General features: G+C 29.2%; 1 protein-coding gene across 1 annotated transcript in view; it reads right to left on the bottom strand.

Moving 5' to 3' along the window:
• Positions 1–2,771: 2,771 nt before the first annotated feature.
• Positions 2,772–22,473, bottom strand: part of LOC129968635 (uncharacterized) — a 29,278-nt gene continuing 9,576 nt past the window's right edge. Inside the window, exons 3-9 of the mRNA XM_056082731.1 lie at positions 21,175–21,238; positions 20,944–21,027; positions 20,695–20,843; positions 16,979–19,209; positions 10,546–10,615; positions 8,506–8,616; positions 2,772–4,548 (exon numbers count right to left, since the gene is read on the bottom strand). Coding sequence (XP_055938706.1) covers positions 4,389–4,548; positions 8,506–8,616; positions 10,546–10,615; positions 16,979–19,209; positions 20,695–20,843; positions 20,944–21,027; positions 21,175–21,238 — 2,869 coding nt within the window. The 3' untranslated portion in view covers positions 2,772–4,388. The remainder of the gene's footprint in view (positions 4,549–8,505; positions 8,617–10,545; positions 10,616–16,978; positions 19,210–20,694; positions 20,844–20,943; positions 21,028–21,174; positions 21,239–22,473) is intronic.

Genomic DNA, 22,473 nt, shown 5'->3' with positions numbered 1-22,473 from the left:
AATTTGACCAATTTGTAATCTGAAGGCCTGTTGCAGAGGCCATTCAATTGTTTAAATCTTAAGACATATTTTTGTAAATCTGTGATATCTATATCACTTCATTTCATAAACAAGTTTGTTACTGTGCCATACTATAACGACAGATTTCCATAAAAATCTATACTTATATACAAAGCTCAATGTGTGTGTGTGTGTTGGCGTTCTACAGAAAAGACCATTTGACCTACAGCTACCAAATTTAATACATGTATACATTAGAGGTCGGGAATGTGCACTTGGGGTCCCTTTTTTTGCATTTTTAATTATTAATTAAAAACTAACTTTCCCGCCAAAAATTCTTTTCATTTTCCCCAACGCCACATGACTAAGGCTTCAGTTTTTTTCCCCCAACAAAAATGAGGCTAGGGTTAACATTTTTCGGACGATTATTTCAAATGATTCTGTTTATTTTTTGAATGTTTTATGCATTTAAAATTAAACATTGTTAATTAATCGATTTTTCAGATTCATTCTGAAGTACTTTTGAATTAAAATAACACAGAATAAAGGAAATTAAAAATGTATAATCTGCATAGCGTTACCCCAACTGGCGTAGAAAACTCACGCATGCTCATTGTGTTCTGATTGTTGACAATATTATCAACGGGTGATTCTTGATTTAAATTATTTTTAGGTTAGTTGCATGCTTTTGTAATTAAATTGTATTTATGTTATTTATTTATTTTTTGTATATGCTTATAGTTTTAAGTACATCGTTTTTTAAAACCTGTTTTCGACCGATTATTTTAAACGATTCATTTTATTTTCTTAGTATTTGATGCATTTAAAATTAAACATTGTTAATTAATCGATCTGTTCATAATGAATCTGAGAAAATTTTGTAGACAAATTCTTGAGATATTACATAAATTAAGAAAGATATTCTTTAGTGCCCATAAAGTTTAAACGCTCAGTGACTCTATTATCAGTAATCATATTATAAAAAAATGTTTTGTTTCAGTAAAAAATATTATTATATTAATTGCAGATTAATTCTTTCCACTTTAATTTAAAGCATAAATTCTACGAGAGGTAACAGAAAATTAGAGAGATACATATTATGTTATGACTGAAGGCCTTTATAATATTACTAGCCGCCTTTGGCGACCAGCCGGTTCGCCAATCTTAATGTTCGTTAAAATTTTAATAATTAAATATTTTATGTAATTCCAACTTTAATAGATTCTTCAGCAAAATATTTTAAAACTTCAAATTTTGATAGTCATATAATTCACTCATAATATTATAAAGGCCTTCAGTCATAACGTGATATGTATCTCTCTAATTTTCTGTTACCCCTCGTAGAATTTATGCTTTAAATTAAAGTGTAAAGGATTAATCTGCAATTAATATAATAATATTTTTTTACTGAAACAAAGCATTTTTTTTAATAATATGATTACTGATAATAGAGTCACTGAGCGTTTAAACTTTATGGGCACTAAAGAATATCTTTCTTAATTTATGTAATATCTCAAGAATTTGTCAACAAAATTTTCTCAGAATCATCATGAATGGATCGATTCATTTACAATGTTTAATTTTAAATGCATCAAACACTCAGAAAATAAAATGAATCGTTTAAAATAATCGGTCGGAAACAGGTTTAAAAAACTACTTAAAAAACAATGTACTTAAAACTATAAGCATATATAAAAAATATATATAACTAACATAAATACAATTTAATTACGAAAGCATGCAACTAACTTAAAAATAATTTAAATCATTGAAAACAGGTTAAAAAAAAACTACTTAAAAATCGACGTACTTAAAACTATAAGCATATACAAAAAATACATAACTAACATAAATACAATTTACTTACAAAAGCATACAACTAACCTAAAAGTAATTTAAATCGTCCGTTGATAATGGTTGCCATGCTAACAATCAGAACACAGTGCGCATGCGTGAATTTTCTTCGCCTTTTACGGTAACGCAAATGCGTGAATTTTTCTACTCCAGTTGGGGTAACGCTATGCAGATTACACATTTTTAATTTCCTTTATTCTGTGCTATTTTAATTCAAAAGTACTTCAGAATGAATCTGAAACATGGATTAATTAACAATGTTCAATTTTAAATGCATAAAACATTAAGAAAATAAACAGAATCGTTTGAAATAATCCGTCGAAAAATCTTAACCCTAGCCTCATTACTGTTGGGAGAAAAAAACAACTAAAGCCTAAATCATTTGGCGTTGGGGAAAATGGAAGATTATTTTGGCGGAAAAGTTGGCGGTGGGGAAAATGGAAGATTTTTTTGGCGGGAAAGTTAGTTTTTAATTAATAATTAAAATTCTAATTAAAATTTCAAAAAAAGGGACCCCAGGTGCACATTCCCGACCTCTAAGGTATACATGTACCAAATTTGGTAGCTTTATGTCAAATGACCTGGCCTGTAGAGCGCCAACACACACACACACACACACACACACACACACACACACACACACACACACACACACACACACACACACACACACACACACACACACACACACACACACACACACACTGAGCTTTATTATAAGTATAGATGAATGAATTATATGACTATCAAAATTTAAAGTTTTAAAATATTTTGATGAAGAATCTATTAAAGTAGGAATTGCGTAAAATATTTAATTATTAAAATTTAAACGAACATTAAGATTGGCGAACCGACTGGTCGCCAAAGCGGCTAGTAATGAATAAACTCAGAAATGAATTCTTTAGAAATGATCAATATACATTTTAAACACTTTTATTCTTGTAAGCCAATTTACATTTTATTCACAAAAATAAAAATGGTCCTTGACTTGATTACACTTTATATATACAATGGAAAAAAATAGATATACAACAGCAGCAGCTTCTTCAACAACAGAATCAAATTCAGTGCACAGTGCTCTCTTTTGAATCTCATAGAGAAGTGAATACTAAGCACTAATACTGAATTAATCTTAATTACATAATCAAAAACACAATAGAAAGTTTATATGAAAAAAAATTCTTATGTTTTTTTGGGTTTTTTTAGAAATTAAACCTTCACTTTTAAAGCGATAAAATAAAATAAGGATTTCTACTCTCTAAACAAATTAATAACCGAAAATGGTGGCATCTCAAACCATGCATTACTTTAAAAAAAATTCAAGAATGGTTGCCAGGTTTGATTATACTTTCAGATGCAACAGCCTTATTTAACCAAGCTTGCACCACAAAATTACATCCAGACTCTGAAAAATATCTACACAAAAATGCAATAACAGCAAATAAACAAGTATAATAAATTAATACACTTTACAGAACAATACCAGAGACACTCAGAGGTAGTGTTGCACTTCAAAGATGAAAACAAATTGATAACCAATTACAGTCAAAACTCTCTCTCCCTACTTATTTATATTATACAATTCAATTTCTTTTAAAACCACATCTAAGTTAAATTAAAACAAATAATTACAGTTCTGATCAACAAATTGATATGGAAATAAATCAATCTGTAAAATGGTAAATTAAAACAACTTCTGGATTCTTTATAAACTGATGTACAGACAACATATACACATATGGCTGAGTTTTCCCTCTTTTAAATGCAATACAAGAACCTTGATCTTAAAAATAAAGAGTATCTTTAGTTATTATGAGGGGAGAAAAAAAAAAAACATGTTTATTTTGAAAGAAATGGAAGTTGGCTAAGTCCCAGGAAACTCGAGGGAAAAAGTTCTTTCAAAATATTTAATAATCCCTTTTGGACCATTTAAAAGAAAAGAGAGAATTGCTATTTGTTTCCTAAATTGCTACAGGGGAAGGGAAGAAAAATAGTAATTCAGCGCCATGTTGGACACTGATTTATAATTTAGACTTCAACAACAATTTTGATTCACAGTATACATAAAAAACAGTAGGGCAAGTCTAAATTATAATAAATTGAATGATAATTGCATTTTTGCAGAGAAAAATATTTCATTAATAATAAAACATCTAATAATAATTTCATTTGCTTCAGCTATTATAATTCATTATTATTATTGTCGTTTAAGATTTTATTCAGAATTCAATCTTAGAAAGAAACTAAAAACAATGATTAAGTCTATAAAAGACATCGTATAAAAATCTTTTTGGACTATTCCAAAACATCAAATCTTAGACATCACATTAAATATTCTCAGTTGCTGATCTATATCACTAATCGCTGTTAGCATTCCATGAAATAAAATGAGAATACAAATATGTTTGTGGTGTGGTGTACATAAACTGTACAACTAAATTATCACATTTTAATGTTATGTGTAAAGAAATGCCTTCAGAATCCTTAAAATAATTTTCTGTACATGTTCAAATTGATAACAGTGAGATGACTGATTAGATTTCATGAGGTGTCAGCGCTGGTACAGCAACGCTGTTGAAAGATTGCAAGCTTATATCTCCATTATCATTCATTGCTATGAGAAGAGTGGCACCATCATTCCATTTCCGTTGAAGGATAACAAGGTCAACATATTTCGGCATGGGATCAGTGGCTCTAGAAAAATACACAAAAAAGTAAAATCCAGCATCAATTCCCCCCCCCCCCAAAAAAGGTTAGAGAACTTATATTAAAGTTTATATAAATTTATATAAAAAGATTAGAGAACTTAAATTTCATTTTTAGCTTAGTTGTTACACAAAGAAAAAATATTATCACAACAATGAGTATTTAAGTCAGGAAGTGCTAATGAACCTACATATATTTTAGACACCCAATGATACACATATCTAACTAATTAACCCCTTCCAGTAAGATTTAATAATAAAAAATTGTGTAAGATATAACCATTTCATTTTTTATTTAAAAGATTTAGTGTATTTTATAATTTTATATATTTCTAATTAAAATTATATTATTGGTATGGATATAATTGTAATTCGTATGTTCATATTCAACACTTCTTTAAAAACCACCAAGGATTTTGGATGACTGCCTGGTTGTCGCGTTTATGCCAGACACATCCATAATTTTTTTAAATATATTTTTTATTTCAGGCACATTATCTATTTCCTTCCAAATCCCTTCTTCTGATGAGTGTCTACGACTTCAGAGCATTCTCTAAAATCTGTTGTTAGTTTCACAGCACGCTTTTATCTTCTTCATAATATTTTACTATCAGTATCATGTAAATGTATACTTATTTCTTCTTATTTTTCTAAATCCCTCTAATCACCTTGATATTCATAGTATTCATTACGATGTTTATTTCACAACTTGTTTTTCCTTTAGTAAGACCGATGTTCACACCAAATGTTTATAAGAATGAAGTCCACTGATTAACAGCAATTTGGCCGTAAATTGTACCAAAACAATCTAATGGCAAACAATATGTAATAGTGATCTATTATATCAACATAAGAAATAAAAGTGCTGCCAGATTCAGTACACTAAAATTTTTTAACTGGATTTATTATTATATTCAACAGTCAATTTAGTCGCATGACGAGTACAGCTCATCATTGTGCTTGCTACATGGCATGAAAAACTAATGACGAGCTATACTCATCATTTTACCAGAAGGGGTTAAATGATGGCAGTCTCATATGAAAGATGGAAGGAAATAGTTCCTTCTATCAAGCTTCTAACCTTTATTCATTCACTGGCTTTCGAAAATATGCATCAACTGAGAATTCACAGAACACACATTCTGTCCACACAGCTTAGCTAGCAATAATTTGGTCTATAAAGTCTATGAAGATTTGCCTTTTTAAGCATAATATTTATCATGTTTAAATATGATGCTAGAAAATAGAAATCCTTTTCCTAATAATTTTCTTTTAACCTCTTAACTTGTAACTTTTAATTATATCATGGACAGGAGTGGCTTGGCGAAATAACCTTATCAAATCGGAATCTGATAAGGTTATAAGGTTCAGAAAGTTAATGGATTTAAGACATAATTCCACAGAAAATCCACAATTCATAGGAGATTGAAATTGTATTTTCATTCATGTATAACAGAAGTTTTGAATAACATGAACAAATAAGCTGAATTCGTTTTTACAAAAAGAAATATTCTATCATTAAATAAAATTCAGCAGAAGAAATCATATGATCATAACTTATTTTGGTATGAATGAAGAATTAAAAAATGAAATTATAAAAAAAATAAACAAATTAAATAAAACTTTCTTAAAACCGCTAAAAGATGTTTATTAATGTAATAAATTTTACTAGATAAGAGCGACTTTGAAAACAATATTTTTAATGCTGTCTATTTTTGCCTGGATTCATTCTGAATAATGCTATATATAATTGATCATGTGAAAGTATTTCATTTTGACCATTAACCATATCTTATTGCATATCGCGTGATTTCCACGGGCAACGTAGAAGTAGCAAAAATTGCGATTTCCGGGGGGTTGCATTTTTCCGTATATTTAGATGTGAAACCAGCTCTTTTCCCATTCATAGTTTTAATTTTAGCTTTCCTTGTTTTAATCAGATCTAGGTTAACAAATAGTGTTAGCTATCCATGGTTTTACAAAATGTACAAGCATGTTTTACAGCCTTTTGAGTGTTTTTTTCAAAGTTCAAAGATGTCTGGAAGAAAATGTTTCACAATTTTTAAACCTATTTTAATAAAAGAATTACGCAGCAAGAGAGTTAACAATCATACAAATTTTGTCAAAACTCTGACTTTGTGATTTACAGATCGTCATGGCGAAAGTTAATCTCACTGGAAATTACAACCTTTTCAATATAAATGGGATATCTACATCATTTTTTTGAATCAGTAGTAATACCTGGTATATGAATAATTGTGCTTTTGCTGTGACTGTCAACATTTCAACATGCTTACCTAGATGATCAATCTTTCTGACCATAAACTGAGAACTATAGCAAAACCTATCACTCCTGCACAAATTTCTCAAAAACATTACAATGCAGTCTAGCTTTAAGCATAGCTCTGCAGGTGGGAAGACAGAAGGAGTTGAAAGAAATGATGACAATGTATATTTGTCAATCAGCCTAATCCCAATTTAAAGTTGAAATCTTCAGAATGAACACATTTTTTTAAAAATATATATCTACAATATCTAAATATTGTTTCAATTTTTCAAGTTTTGCCACCAATGTAGTAGCTTCACAATCAGCCTTTCTATTCAAATTGACAGATTCTCGCTTTGTCTTTCTTCATCTGATATTGCTAAACGCCTCAATACTATTTCAAAAACAATACAGGTTTAACACATGTACTGCTTAGGTATTCAGATGATTGCTAATTCAGAGACAAAAAATTTCTATTCCTCGAAGAAAAAAAAATCGGAAAGCTATTTATCAGTGTTATCACAAATGATATATCTAAAAGTATAAATAACAAATAATACTGTTTTAAACTCATTTGGTTAAAGGTTCAAGCTTTACATTTAATTCTTTGTCACCATTTCACCGTCAAGTTAATACAAATACTTGCTATGACATAATAAGAATGTTCATTAAATATTTCAAACAATACTGGCAAAACAAACCTTAAATGTAGGTAATATCAGGTGAGTCATTATCTACCAATCACAAAGCAGTTAAAATGCAATGTTAATATAAAATTTTTTTATATAATAGAAAGTTTTATTCTTAATTATACAATAATGATAATGTGCATTCAAAAAATGTTTTCAATATACTACTGCAGTATCATGAGTACAGATGAAATAACTAAAACAAATGAGAAGTATTATTATACAAAATACTTTTTTGCAAGTTTATTGAAAGTGAAAATTTTTAATTCAAAGCGTGTGTTTGAATTCTAAAGACACGTGAAAATGGTTTTTGTTCAAAAATATTCTCCAAAATTATTAATAGAAAAAGTTAATATTCCGATTAAAGTTTCATTAAAATTAAGAAAACATTTTTCTTCCTGACATTTTTTATAATATAAATAACTGTGTGTCAAATTTGATGGCTGTATCAGTCAATCCTGAAGAATATTTGAATGAAATTTTCATTAAAAATGTTGCAAAACAAAAATTAGACAATATATCAATCGCTAAACAACATGTAAAAAATAGAGTAGAATTGGATTGTATTTATTTCATCCCATAAGATATCACCCTCTTCCTTCCATTGTTTCTCCTCAATTATTTTGAAGCAAAAAAATATTCTATTTAGCAAATTTTCCATTTCTTAATCTTTTACACCATAAGAAGATTTATATTTTCTATCTTTATAAGAAACTGAAGATGCATATTTCAAGAAAAATTTCAGTTTCCTTTTAAATATGACAAATCCTGATTCAAATATGATTTGGTATTCTGCATCAAAATTCCATTTTTGATGCAGATTTTTGATGCATTTTTGATGCAGAACAGTTTGCACAGATTAAAAAAACTACTAAGAATTCCAAAAATAAAAACAGAATTTTCAAGAAAAGCCAAAATAATTAATCATTTCTTACTATGATAATTTTCTACAGAAATAAATATTAGTTTTTAATAAGTCATAATTACTTACCTTACAATCACAACTCTATATTTTGGAATCTGTGGACGAGTCTTTTTATACGTGAAACCAGGAGGATAAACATCAAAGTAAATTTCTAGGCGAGAAGTACTAGGAAGAAATCTGAAAAAAAAATTTTAAAGACAATCCAAAGATTAAAATACAAAAATATTTTAATTTCTACAAAAGATGGGGAAGAACTGTCATCATAAACTATATTAAAAACATTATTCTTTTATGATAAACATTGCATAATATATAAATTACTGCCACACACCATTCAATTCTGTATCATTTATTTTCTCTAATTACAGTAAAGATTTTCTATTCAAATATTTAATCTAAATTTTATAATTTTAAAAATTATACAATAATCTTCTTTATTGGCACGAAATGAAAAAAAAGAAAGAAAAGAATATGGTTCATTAAACATTCATTTTTCTTTTGTCAGAGATAAAATTTGTTTTAAAAATTACAGAAAGTACTTTGAAAAAAATAATATAAGTGGGTAGTTTTTTAAAAATGTAATTTAAATAAAAAAAATTTTATGAGATCAATTATTTTTACAAATTACATGTAAAAAAGATGAATGTTGCAAATCAATTATTACAACCTCTTTTATGCTCATTTTCAGTCGAGCATTATCGAGCTGGTTAGGAAATGGAAGCGTGTCTTGAGGGAGAGAGGAGATAAAATTATCAAATTTTAAAATTAATTATCAAATGTTAAAATTGTCAAATTTTATCTGCTGAATTTTCATTTCAAAATAACCTTAATTTTCTTCAAACAAAACTGTAAGGAATTTGTATCATTTCTGAAATACAACAAATTTCATATGTGGCTTTAAAATTAAAAATTTATATTCTTCTTCTTCACTGGAGAAACAGCCTCAAATGGAGGAAGGATTTTTATATACGATGCCATCCTATTCTTAACTAAAGTTTTCCAATTTGTCACTTAAATAGTTTTAAAGTCTTTTCCCAGGCAATCAATACACCTAAATTTTGGTCAACCTCTCTTTAAAGAGCAAAATTGTTTCATAAAAAAACCTTTTTAGCGGTTCAATGGTTATCCAATCTTATTAAGTTCCTTAAAAATTATCTGGGTCTTTAAATAGTTTGAAAATTTCTGAATTGGTTGTTCTTCTCTAATAATTATTACACTTAATTCCACTGAATGCAAGAATGAGGTCAATCAAACTTTTGTAAATGAATGATTTGATTATCTGCTGATCAAAATTAGATTTTAAATATTTCTAATATAAATTATGTATGTACATTATTTTCTAAAATAAATTTATATTATACATCATATAAATGACCCAAGTGCATGAATATATTTTTATAATGTTACTAACGGAATCATAAACTAAACAAAGATATCTAATAGATAGAAACTAAATTTCTGCAAGTGGAAGAAAAGCACGTTTGTGAAAAGAAAAAAGGAGCTTCTATGTATAAAGAAATTTTTAAAAATTGATTATAAACAAATAATACTAATTAATTAAAAAAAATTTTTTTTTATATAACTGCTATTTTTATACTTTTTTTCCATTATTTTATTTCTCTGAAAATATGTTGATGCAGTGCTTAATAGGGTGAAAAACAACTAAAACATTACAAATAACTTAAAATACCATCAAGCTCTTTTAGAATGAGAATTAGGTAGAAAGAATTATTATTTCAATATTATTTCTGAAAAGGACTCGCATGAATATTCACTTGATTAATATGTCATTTGTTTAAAACAAATTATGCACAAACTATTATTTATAAATTCTATTTAATTAATCTTATATTGTTTAATTAAGGCAAGGGTAAAAATGTTTATAATTTGTTTATTTATGACTATCTTTTTTTTTGTTTGAAATATTTCAAACTTGAACTAATAACTTGTTTTATATTTAAACTGATTAAATTAATTGCTTGGTAAATATATTTTAAGTATATTTTAGAAATTGTAAATTGAACATATTTCATAAGGAAGGCTCATTCTAACAAAATTTGGTAAATTTGAAAGAACAAAATAATTGATTCAAATAAAAATGCTTACCTTTCGGGATAATGATATTTATTTGTTACTCTGGCTGCCTTAGTTATTTGTACAAATTTAAACACACCAGCTGAAATATAAAAAATGCATATATTAATAAAATGAAAGATGCATGACTTCAAATAGAACCTATTAAGTTATGGAGGTTAAAAACATTGTCATGACATCAAAATATATTTCTATTTATACCAAAAAATGCCCTCCTTCTTTAAAAAAATTCAATAAATCATCACACAAAAGCACAAAGATTACAAAAATATAAAATGTTCAACTAAATATCATGAATACGAAATCTTATCAAACAAGACTTTTAAAATCCTATTGTTACTTTAAATAGCAAATAGTTTAAAGTAATTGTAATCAATAGTCTTTTTGCCTAATATAAATTAATACAAATAACATTAATTGTACATTTAGTCGCTTAAACATTATGCAACATAATTTAAGAATAAATTTTTAAAAAGTATCATTTAAACAATTCTATTAAATGGACTAAAACTTATATCTGATATTATCAATATCCAGGAATGCTTTACTTCTTGAAAAAAATAAAGATTATAAGGCAATTTAATAATAGAAAAGCACTTATTTTCTATTAAATGAAATTAATCTTGAAATGTAATCAGTGGGAATGGTTACCCCTAGATTTCCCCAAATATACCCCAATAAAAGTATCACTAACATACTTTTATTGAGCAGACATACAAAGTGGGTAGCAAAATACCGCTGCAAGAATTTAGCATTTTAATTTAGATGGATATATCAATAATTCAGAAAATGTCAACAAACAAATATTTTCAAATATTATTCACAATTATTTAATAGACATTTATTATTAACTAAATATATAAATAAAATTATTAAAAAACATATAACACAATTTTGTTCTTTAACTATATTAACACTATTTGTTAGATATATACAATTTTGTTTCATTAAATAACAAGCACTTTTATGTTTCTTAATTCATCATTAATCAATTTCACATCATAACAAATTCTTATATACATTTTTGTAATGACAGGCATCTCCAGTGTTTTGTATATTCATACTGGAACAAGTTTCTGCTCCCCACCACCACCACCACCAAATGCTCCCAATTCTTTTACTACCAAAAATGCTGTGTGCAAAGATTCACAAAGAAGGTATCTTTATCTTTGGTATCTGCAATTTCCCGTATATTTCAAAATATATCCGTAACTCAATAATTTTCAACTAATTTTTGTAGTAACTACAGAAAATTCATACCTATTTGAGGGTATGGATTGGGTGAAAAATTTGATGTAGGCATAAAATTTTAGAACTAGACCATTGCACTTTAGATTTATGACTTTCAAAGGTGAATATACAGATAAAATACATTTAATCCATTAAATCTGATCCAAAATTTAATGCAGATTTATAACTTTAATGCTGAAAATCACAACCACGTTTTACCCATATCTATTTTTTTTAGTTAATATGTTCAAATTGCATATGAATATATAAATTGATGTTCATTGGTAAATTTTGCCCAGTTTTTTAAGAGTTAGTTGATTTGTGAGAATCAGAGGTTACAGAAACTTTCAATTAAACATTTTATGTAACTTGCACTTAATGACTTCCCTTATAAATTATTTCGTCCATATTTTGATCAATATATCATACCGTTTTAGAAGCCTCACAATGTCCTATTTATTGTGTTATGGGTTTTGTTACCCTTTTGTCTAGATTTTTACATATCACAAAAAAGAGCAACAGTGTTTAAAAATGAACACACTTGAATGAACCACCAAATTGAGACCAGACATTATATTTCAACATTCTTATAAAATATTACTCTTCATTCTATTCATTTATAATAATAATAAAGAAAAATGAATTCTTCATTCTATTCATTTATAATAATAATAAAGAAAAATGAATATCTGTGTTGACAATCTAATGACTATATTTCAACATTCTTATAAAATATTACTCTTCATTCTATTCATTTATAATAATAATAAAGAAAAATGAATATCTGTGTTGACAATCTAATGACTATATTTCAACATTCTTATAAAATATTACTCTTCATTCTATTCATTTATAATAATAATAAAGAAAAATGAATATCTGTGTTGACAATCTAATGACTATATTTCAACATTCTTATAAAATATTACTCTTCATTCTATTCATTTATAATAATAATAAAGAAAAATGAATATCTGTGTTGACAATCTAATGACTAGACCATTTGTCCTACAACTACCAAATTTGGCATATACAGTACAATCACGAAAATCCGGTTTGTCCAAATTTTCTTGTATCGTAATTAAATGACGAAGGCAAGGCATTGCATTGGTAACATTGCCAAAGCATTGAAAGCAGTCGTGAATTACAATCCTTTTACATGTAGCGTGCAAAGTTGTGTCAGGGAAAGAACAGTGTTCTGCTAGTTGTCCATTGTTTTGTGTGTTTAACAAGCCTCAATTATTGCTGCTGTTCCTGATTAAAACAGCACAGTATTCGTAAATAACATTCTATGTGGTTTGAGATAAATGCAGGACACTGTATACAATAAGTGAGAAAATATGTATTATAACAGTGAGTTTTAGTATAAAAACTTTGTCTTCTGGTATTGGTGGGCAAAGAAATGAGTTTATAGAACTCCACCCTATCTAGCTTTTTTTATTTATTTATTTGGCCTGCCCTTCCACCACATTAGACTGGATACTTGGGAGTGAATTGTTTATATTGTGGAGGATAGAAATGTATACTTCAAAATTTTTTTATTTTTGAAATTTTCTTTAGAATTTCAGTTAATAAAAAGTTTAGTTATAATAGACAATTCAGTTAATAATTAAGTTAAATTTTAACATTTTCATGCTATAACTTCTAGAAATATAGCATAAAAATAATTTTCTTATCAACTTAAAAATTATTTTTTTAATTATACCAATTTTTGTTTGTTTTTTGCAGGATAAATCTTTTAATTTTTCTATTTTAAAAGTTCTACAATATTTTTTCCTTGACGTGAAATCATTTTCATTGTTTCTACTGATTTCATGTTGACCCCCCCCCCCAATTAATAATGATCAAGATATGAAAATTCAGTTTTAAAGAAATCTTTGATTTTTTTTTCAACTAAGATTTAATTTCAGAATCAAGTATTGGTAAAAAAAAATAAATAAAAAAAAATTTAAAACTTTGCTAGTTTTTTTCTGTGATATAATTTATGTATAAAAGTACTGACAAAAAATTAGATAAATGTATAGCACTTTTCATAATAAGTATTCTGGCAAAGGTAGCTATTATTACAAATAGTAGAAAATACACTCATCTAGATCTAAATTTGTTATTAGATCTAGATAACAATAAACTTTTTTTTGGATATGATTGTCACAGGTTAACTAATAAAAAAAAGTTAGTAGAAAATTTCAATCTATAGAAAGTGTGCATAAGAAATAATACACACACATATACAGGGTGTCTATAAATGATGGACCCGATTTTAAAAAATCATATTTTCAAAAGTTCTCGACGGAATAAAATAATTAATGCGTAAAAATAAAGAGAAAAGCACGAAGTTTTTTTTGTTACTAACAGATGACAGCACATTTACGATCGCTGAGAGTAAGAAGCCCAAAATGGCGACATTGAGTGAGAAGAGTTTTTGTGTGTTGGAGTACGCAAGGGTTTTTTCGACTACTACTGTTCAACCTGCTTTTAGAATTCAATACGGTAAAGAATCACCAACTAACAAAAGCATTTTGCGATGATACAAGCAGTTTAAAGAAACAGGTTGCTTGTGCAAAAAGAAAAGCAGCGGCCGGCCAAGCCTTACGAACGACGCAGTGGAGAAGGTGAGGGAGAGTTTTGTTCGCAGCCCGCGGAAGTCGACGAGAGTTGCCGGCCGAGAATTAGGAATGCCACATCAATCGGTATGGAAAGTTTTGCGTACAAAATTACAGTTTAAACCGTATCGTTTACAGTTGTTGCAACAAATAACAGAGAATGATGAAGTGTGTCGGTTAGACTTTTGTGAACGCATGCTAATGGAATTACAAAATCCAAATTTTGCCAAAAAATTGGTATTTTCGGATGAATTGACATTCCATTTATCAGGACATGTTAATCGTCACAATGTGAGAGTGTGGGGAAGTGAAAATCCTCATCAATTTCAACAGTTTATAAGAGATTCACCCAAAGTAAACGTTTTCTGTGCAATGTCATGTGAAAAAATTTATGGGCCTTTTTTCTTCGATGAAAAAACTGTCACAGGTGACAATTATCTCGACATGCTGGAAATTTGGTTATTTCCGCAACTGCTTGAGGACAGTCCCGATTTTATCTTCCAACAAGATGGAGCACCTCCTCATTGATCTTTGACGGTTCGTAGTTACTTAAACAATGTGCTTCCACAAAGATGGATAGGCCGTGCGGGTGACGATGATTTAACGTTATTAACATGGCCACCAAGATCTCCTGACCTAACCCCATGCGATTTCTTTCTATGGGGTTACGTGAAAGACCGTGTTTTCGTACAGCCAACACTCCCAGAATTGAAACAACGCATTTCTGCAACATTACAAAACATTACCAGAAACATGTTACAAAATGTGTGGAATGAACTAGATTATCGATTGGACGTATGCCGTGTGACAAAAGGGTCCCATACCGAACATTTATAAGGTTAAAAAAACTATCTGTTGGTAACAAAAAAAAAAAACTTTGTGCTTTTCTCGTTATTTTTAAGTATTAATTATTTTATTCAGTCGAGAACTTTTGAAAATATGATTTTTTAAAATCGGGTCCATCATTTATAGACACCCTGTATATATAATGTTCTACATTCTTTAGACATAAATATGAATAAATCAAGTTTTCTTTTCTTATAGTGGGATCTTCTCTACCACAAAGCACATGAACACTGTAACGTCATAACCAAATTTATCCATGATTTAAAAAAAAAAAAATAAATAAATAAATAAATAACTGAGCTTAGACAGAATTTTATCCTTCTGAATTTTTTTTTAAATTCAATATCAAATGATTTTTAAGTTAAAAAAAAAACTGTACAAATAATTTAGAATTCAGCTATTGACTTATTTAGAAAATGTACAATTAAAAAAAAATCTAAAAGAGACCTTTTGAATTTGGTCTGGTATTGAACCGGATAACAAATTCCAAACTTTAGCAAAATTCCATTTTCCAAAGTTCATCATCAACATCACCAATTATTTTCAAAACTTCAATGATTTCTCTCTTTCTCTGGTGAGAATAATTCAAACTTCACAAATCTTAAAGAGAGGTCCAATTTTAAAGACCACTGAATGATCTTCCTTATTGAGAATCAAACTAAAGAACCAATGCAATTCTTACTCAGAAAAATAAGTTTCAACAAATCAATGGCTTGCCTTCTTTCTCTGGCAAGATTTTAGTTTAGTCATATCGTTGTCCCATTTTAAAGCAACATCAGGGCAATTTTGGAAGGGACCTCGTAATTTTGAGCCACAATCGATGATGAGGACGACAGCTCAGCTGGCACCCCATCTCTAAATTTCCACACCACACCAGCACGAGAACATTTGGCACCGACAGATTCAACAAGCATCAGACCTGCTTATATGACGTTTCTTTGGTGGAATTGGGTCTTGAAACCTCCATTTCAGAAACCGAGACCTTACCACCAGGCCACTACAGCCTTTCTGTGGCAAGAATAAATGATAATAATTAAACAAATTTACTTCTTTTATGGAAGAATGATGACTGAAAGTTTCAAAAACATATACATTTTTTCAGGAGCAGATTTTAAAAATATCCATCTTCTACTAGACCAAACAGTCCCCCCCCCATACACACAATCCAACTCTTACCAGCTGTCAAATAATTATTTTATCAATGTGAACAAGTCCTCATCTCGCATTACAGGCAGCTGTAGACAATTATATATACTAATAATACAAATAACTATCCTTTAAATGTTAGATCTTTTCGATCTTAGATAATTTAATATCTATATTATCAATGGTAACAACAATAAAAATAGATTTTGCAATGTTTTAAGAATCCTTCTCAACAGTAAACAGAATTCTGAAAGTAAAGTATTAGAAATTCATTTACATTGCATATAATTTGATCCAAGTATTAGGTGTATAATAATAATGTGTATTTATGAAGGATTTATCTGTTTTTCCTAAATAATTTATACTATGTAAGCAAATTTCTGTTATTTACACTTTCACCCTATTTATTCTTCTTTTTGAATCTTAAAAAGTGTAAAGGAGGGGTTATATTGTGTTTAAAATGATAGCACTGCCATCGTAAAATAACTAAGATGCTCAGCATTAAATCACAAAAATATGTTTCACAATAATAAAATACTATATTTCTAGGAACCAAATTCAGTAAAAAAGCAGTAATATGATGAAAAATAAAATTTTCCAAATTCAATACAGCTACTTACCAACAGGATAACGAACACCAGGTTTAATCAAAGAACGAATTTCCCTATTTTCCCATATTATTTCTCTGGGACCAATAGGCATTTCTTCAATATCACTATCATCATCATCGCTATCATCGTTGGAGAAGCGAACTGCAGATCTGACCTCACTCCATGATCGTTTATTACTAACATTTCGATAACGACAAGGAAAAGACCTGCCTCTGGGGAATCTACGCTGCTCACCGAAAGTGTGATGTGGCATGGAGTAATACTCAGTATTGCTTGGGATACTGGGAGGATTACTGAATCCATTCGACAAGTTTGGATTGAAATGACAAGGTGGAAACATAGACAATGGTGGATTAGGTAACAAGGGAGTGTTTCTGTTAAGCATCGAGGACAATACATTTGTTGCCACAGTAAAACAAGTTCTTTGTAATTCAGCCATAAAATGGGTATGAGACACATTACTCGTACTGAAAGCATTTCTTTGATATCCTGCCATAAAATTACTAGGATTAACCGGAATCATGGGATTCATTAAAGCATTATTAGGTATGCCAGATGAGAAACTAAAGTTGTTAGAATGAGATGACTGACTACTGCTGCTAACCATGCTCTCATTAGCATTTTCCTTTATAGTTAATTCGCAGTTCATAGTTGCCGGATTTGGCAATGAAAAATTATTCTGGAAAGAATTTGGTGGAAATGAATTTTTGTTAAAATCTAATGGTGGAGGAGCAAAATGACTTCTAGAATTAGAATTTACATCGGGTGAATCTACTCGATCAGATCCAAAACCTGACCTGTGTAATCTGTCATTGTTTCGAGAATTTCGATCATGCCATGTCTGTGATCCTGAAAAAGACTGATCTCTAGGGATATTATTCTGATGCCTATTCTGACGTCTCTGTCGTTGATAGTCCTGCATGTCTCGATAACTGTTCCAAACTCTGTTGTTAAAAGAGGAATTCTTAGGTTTCAGATTTAATACATATGCTTCTTTGGATGGCTTTACATTGTTTGGCAAGAGATGAAAAGGAGGTCGTGCTACACATACAACACGCTTTTTGTATAAATCTGGAAACTGGATTGTTAAAGGAGGAATTAATTTTGAGCTTGTAAAAACAGCACCTTCCTCTTCCTTCTTACAACCATTTAATTTCTTTGAATTAACCTCCCTTGAAGAAATTGGCCTGCTAGTTGATGGGCTGGGATACTCTTCAAGGACTGTAATATCATCATCGACAACATCCACGGCTTCAGCAGCCTCTGCTTCTTCTTCATCAGATGATAAGTCAATCACAGCTAGTGGTTTAGTTTCTTTTTTTGTCACTTCAATAAGTGTTACCTCATCATCATCATCATCATCTTCCTTTGAAGGATTATCAGCAGATCCAGCATCTATAGTTAGTACTACCTCTTCCTCATCCACCAAAGAAGAATCACTCATACTCAAAACATCAAAATTACTATCATGATTAGCATCACCAATCATATTGTCATCATTACTCACAGAAATGCATGAATCTTGAGATGTCACATTAAGATTTGAATCAAAATTATCTCTTGATACTTCAGATGTGCTGCGAGAAGTTTCTGCATCTGTATCTACATCCATTACATCAACAAACTTAGAAGATTGAGAATTGCTATCCAAAAGGTCACGATTTTCATTATTTTGCAAAGAAAGGCCATTCTGTAATTTGCTATTTTCCGTCAACTCATTAAAATTTTGAGAATCCTCTCCAATTGTGTTGGTATTTTTTTCTGTTTCAGCAACACTTCCATTCCCTTCAAATGGCATGGAGTCATGGGATGCATTCGTTTCTTTTGAAATTTCACTTTCATTATTTTTTAAACTTGCTTCAAGGACAGGGTCATTCATTGAAGTATGATTCATCATATCTACATCCTGCTGAGTATCTTCCATAGTTTTATCAATAAATGCCCCATTATCATTTTGTTCATCTGCATTAGGTTGCACATTTGTTATATTATCAACATTTTTTTCAGCAATAATCTCTTCATTTTCCTCAGGTCTACTTGCTTCTTCCATTGGACAAACAAAATTATTTTCACTTTCAGTAACATTTGCTGAATTTTCTTCAGAAGCATCTCCAGAAAGAGCTCCAGTAAATGTAAGTCTCTTTTTCTTAGGTTCACCCTCAGCAGGTTCTTTAAGATGCCTTTTTTGCACAGGATATTTATGTAAATTCATTTCCTTCTCATATTCAGTTATACCTGCCCTATAAAAGACATTTAAGTACATAATAATTACTTTAGAATTTATAATATAATATAGGTATTCAAAATAATAAATAGTATTTTATGATCTGCATTTAAAAAAAAAAAACTATAATGGAGAATAATATACAAAAAGAAAAAAAAATGGGGAGCAAATATAAATGTTAGAAATGATTTGAAATAGATATCTTCACAAATAAATCAGAAATGATTAACTTTTCACAAATTTATTTATTTTATATTTTAGCAAAGAATAAATTACTGCAAATACACTTCATTTCAAGAAATCATATCTGGCAAGTATGATTTATGCTAAGTATTTTTTTAAATCCCATTTTTTAACTACTTGAACTTATTACTGGAGGGGCTATTATGAATTCTCCTCCCACCAGCTTTAATTTTTACTGTTTTCATACTGCAACATTAAAAAATATTTATAGCTTCTATGCTCATGATTCTGATACTCTCAAACTGATTAAATACATATGGATCATAATTTAATAACATATAGAAAACTAGTTCAATAAATAAAAAATAATGTAATTGAAATATTTATTGGCAACATTATGTAAAACTGATCAGTTTCAGAAAATTCCTAAAGTTATCTATACCTTAATTCTTTTCACTGCATCTTTATATAAACTTCGAAGCAAGATTGTGAGCATTTCTTTTTGCTTTATTTCATATTTTCAAATAAATCAAATTATTTTTTACATTGTATTTTCCTTGTGATTATATTTTTTCCACAGTCTTTAAAATTAACAACACTTGAAATCAATTAATCACTCTTTCAGAAATTACTAATTAAAAAAGAACCGTTTCCTCTTTTAAGAATGTAATGAACATCATCATTTATTAAGATGGATTTAATTCTGATGAGCAAGTGCAAGATTTTTTAAATCAAGAGATATTGTATATTCTCTATATTCATTGTTTTTTGGCAAATAGAAATCAAAGCTCAAATTTTTTTAATATAATTTTTGAAAAACTCAACATATACCTTCCCCTCTCAAATGTGTACACTCACAAATGAACTGATTAATTATTTGGACATAAAACTAGATTGTTAATCAAACCTTCTTTTATAAAAGTTTTGGAAAAAGAAGTCCATTAATTGTTTCCTGAATTGAAATATATAATTTCTCCAGTCAATAAATATAAAATATTTAAGTAATAAAATTTAAAAATTGCTATTCTTACAAAATATAATTTTTAATAGATAAACTATAAATATCCATTATCTCAGTATTCTCTTTAACAGGATATATTCTCATAATTTATGCCTTAAAAAATGGCCATTATTGAATATAAAATCAAAAATAATAAGGAATCAATTATATAAATTTATTTCTCCATAAATGTTCACCATATACTGAATATATTTTGTCATGTTTGTAGTTAAGTATTTTTTTTTTTTTTTTTTACTTAACTAATGTTGTTAACTCTTTAACTTAAATTATAAGCATGATATAAGCAATTATACTTACTCTGCCTGATGACGCACAACAATAAAACCAAGTTTTGAAAAATGAGAATATACTTCATATTTTTCAAGGGCTAAATTTCCTTTCAGAATCATGGAAAATGCTTCTTCCGTACTCATTGGTATTTTGTTATGCAAAATCTCGATGCAGTTCTAAAATATTAAATAATCAGGCATCATTGCATTTTATTTGTACAACATAATGAGAATTATTATAAAATTATTTAATTTTAATCCATACCAGCACACTTACATTTTCTAAAAGGAATACTGCTTCTTCAGGTGCCAACACATGTTTTCCATTTATCAAGCGCCCCATATGCTGAGTAAATTTGCCCTAAGAATAAACAAAACCATAAGATACTCATGTTTATTTAAGTATAAAATTAAAAAAATGCTAAAACTGAAAGACAGTTTTTAAAAAAGATGTTGAAATATTTTATCACATATACGATTTGAAGCCAACATACAAATCAATAATTACCTTTAATTTTGAAACAGTGACAATATTTGATTCAGGATTCCATTCAGCTTGCATAAGATCACATCTAAGAAATAAATTAAGAATGATTACTTTTTAAATCTAAATATTGAATTTAAAAAAAAACTAAGTTAATACATAACATTTTTCTTTAAAACAGCAGCAACAATAAAAAAAAAAGAGAGAGAGAGAGAGAAGAAGAAGAAGAAGAATCTGTGAATATAAAAATTAAAAGTATAGTAGACCAGTCAGAATATGCTACTTGGGTGATTTTTCCCTGTTAACCCTATGAGCCCGGATTCGCATTAAAACGCCTTGGTTGGGCATTATAACGTCTTGATACTGACTGATCAAATAAGACAGTAGCATAACTAGCAATTCCTTTATTTACAGCCTTATATATGTAAACAAAAACAACTTGTTTTCATCTAGGTTAATATTATTTACAAAATTCACACAAAAGTTGAAAGTTAATCACGAAATAGTTCCTTGATCAATTCAGAGAATAAAAAATGTTAAGAGGCTGTTAGCTCAAACGGCTACTCCAGGGGTAGCTCCAGAAACCCACCAATCTTTATCGGGTGAATCTTAATACAGAAACCCAAATCACATGGAGCTTCTCACAAAATCAGGAATACCTTCGAACACTCACTCACGTCTCCCCGATTACTCTTTCCATGTCACTAACTGCCCTCTCCTTCTTCCTCTTAAAAAAATACTGCATTTTATTTCCATCAAATCTCTGTCTCTCATTTTCTCATTGGTACATTTGAGCTCCTTATCACCCAACAGCTGTTCAGCAATGCTTCCTCAATGGTCACCAGACGATCATAGGAATGTCTATTAATGATTCCTCTTTGTAGCTGACCCTTCCGGAACACAGTTTAATTATATTTAATTCACCGCTAACACCAGCTAAAGTCCACCTGACTTCGACACTTAACTACAATGGTTGCTGGTGATTGAGGGATGAATACCAAGATGCGGAGTCCATTCATAATGGGAAAAAAAAGTTTAACATCTGGTTGTTTTGATGTTCTTCTCTCTTACAGATATGATGGATCTCTTTGAAACGATGAAGCATATAAATGTTGTTCTTTATCTGGCAACAACTAATGATCACACCCAATGACTCTACTGACGAAAAGGATCCCCCATCTCGCAATATGGAGGCACTTAACATTGTGTGGGGGTGAAGGTGATGTTACAACTGGCCGGAATGCCAATTATCAGGTGAGAGAAACAGGGAACATTACAACATGAACCCTCCTGAGCACATAGCTCAAGTATAGTGGGAGAAGG

This window comes from Argiope bruennichi, chromosome 5 (assembly GCF_947563725.1).
Source record: "Argiope bruennichi chromosome 5, qqArgBrue1.1, whole genome shotgun sequence".
Classification (NCBI taxonomy): Eukaryota; Metazoa; Arthropoda; class Arachnida; order Araneae; family Araneidae; genus Argiope; species Argiope bruennichi.
The sequence above is the reverse complement of the archived record's forward strand: the minus strand, read 5'-3'. Positions and strand labels throughout refer to the sequence as shown.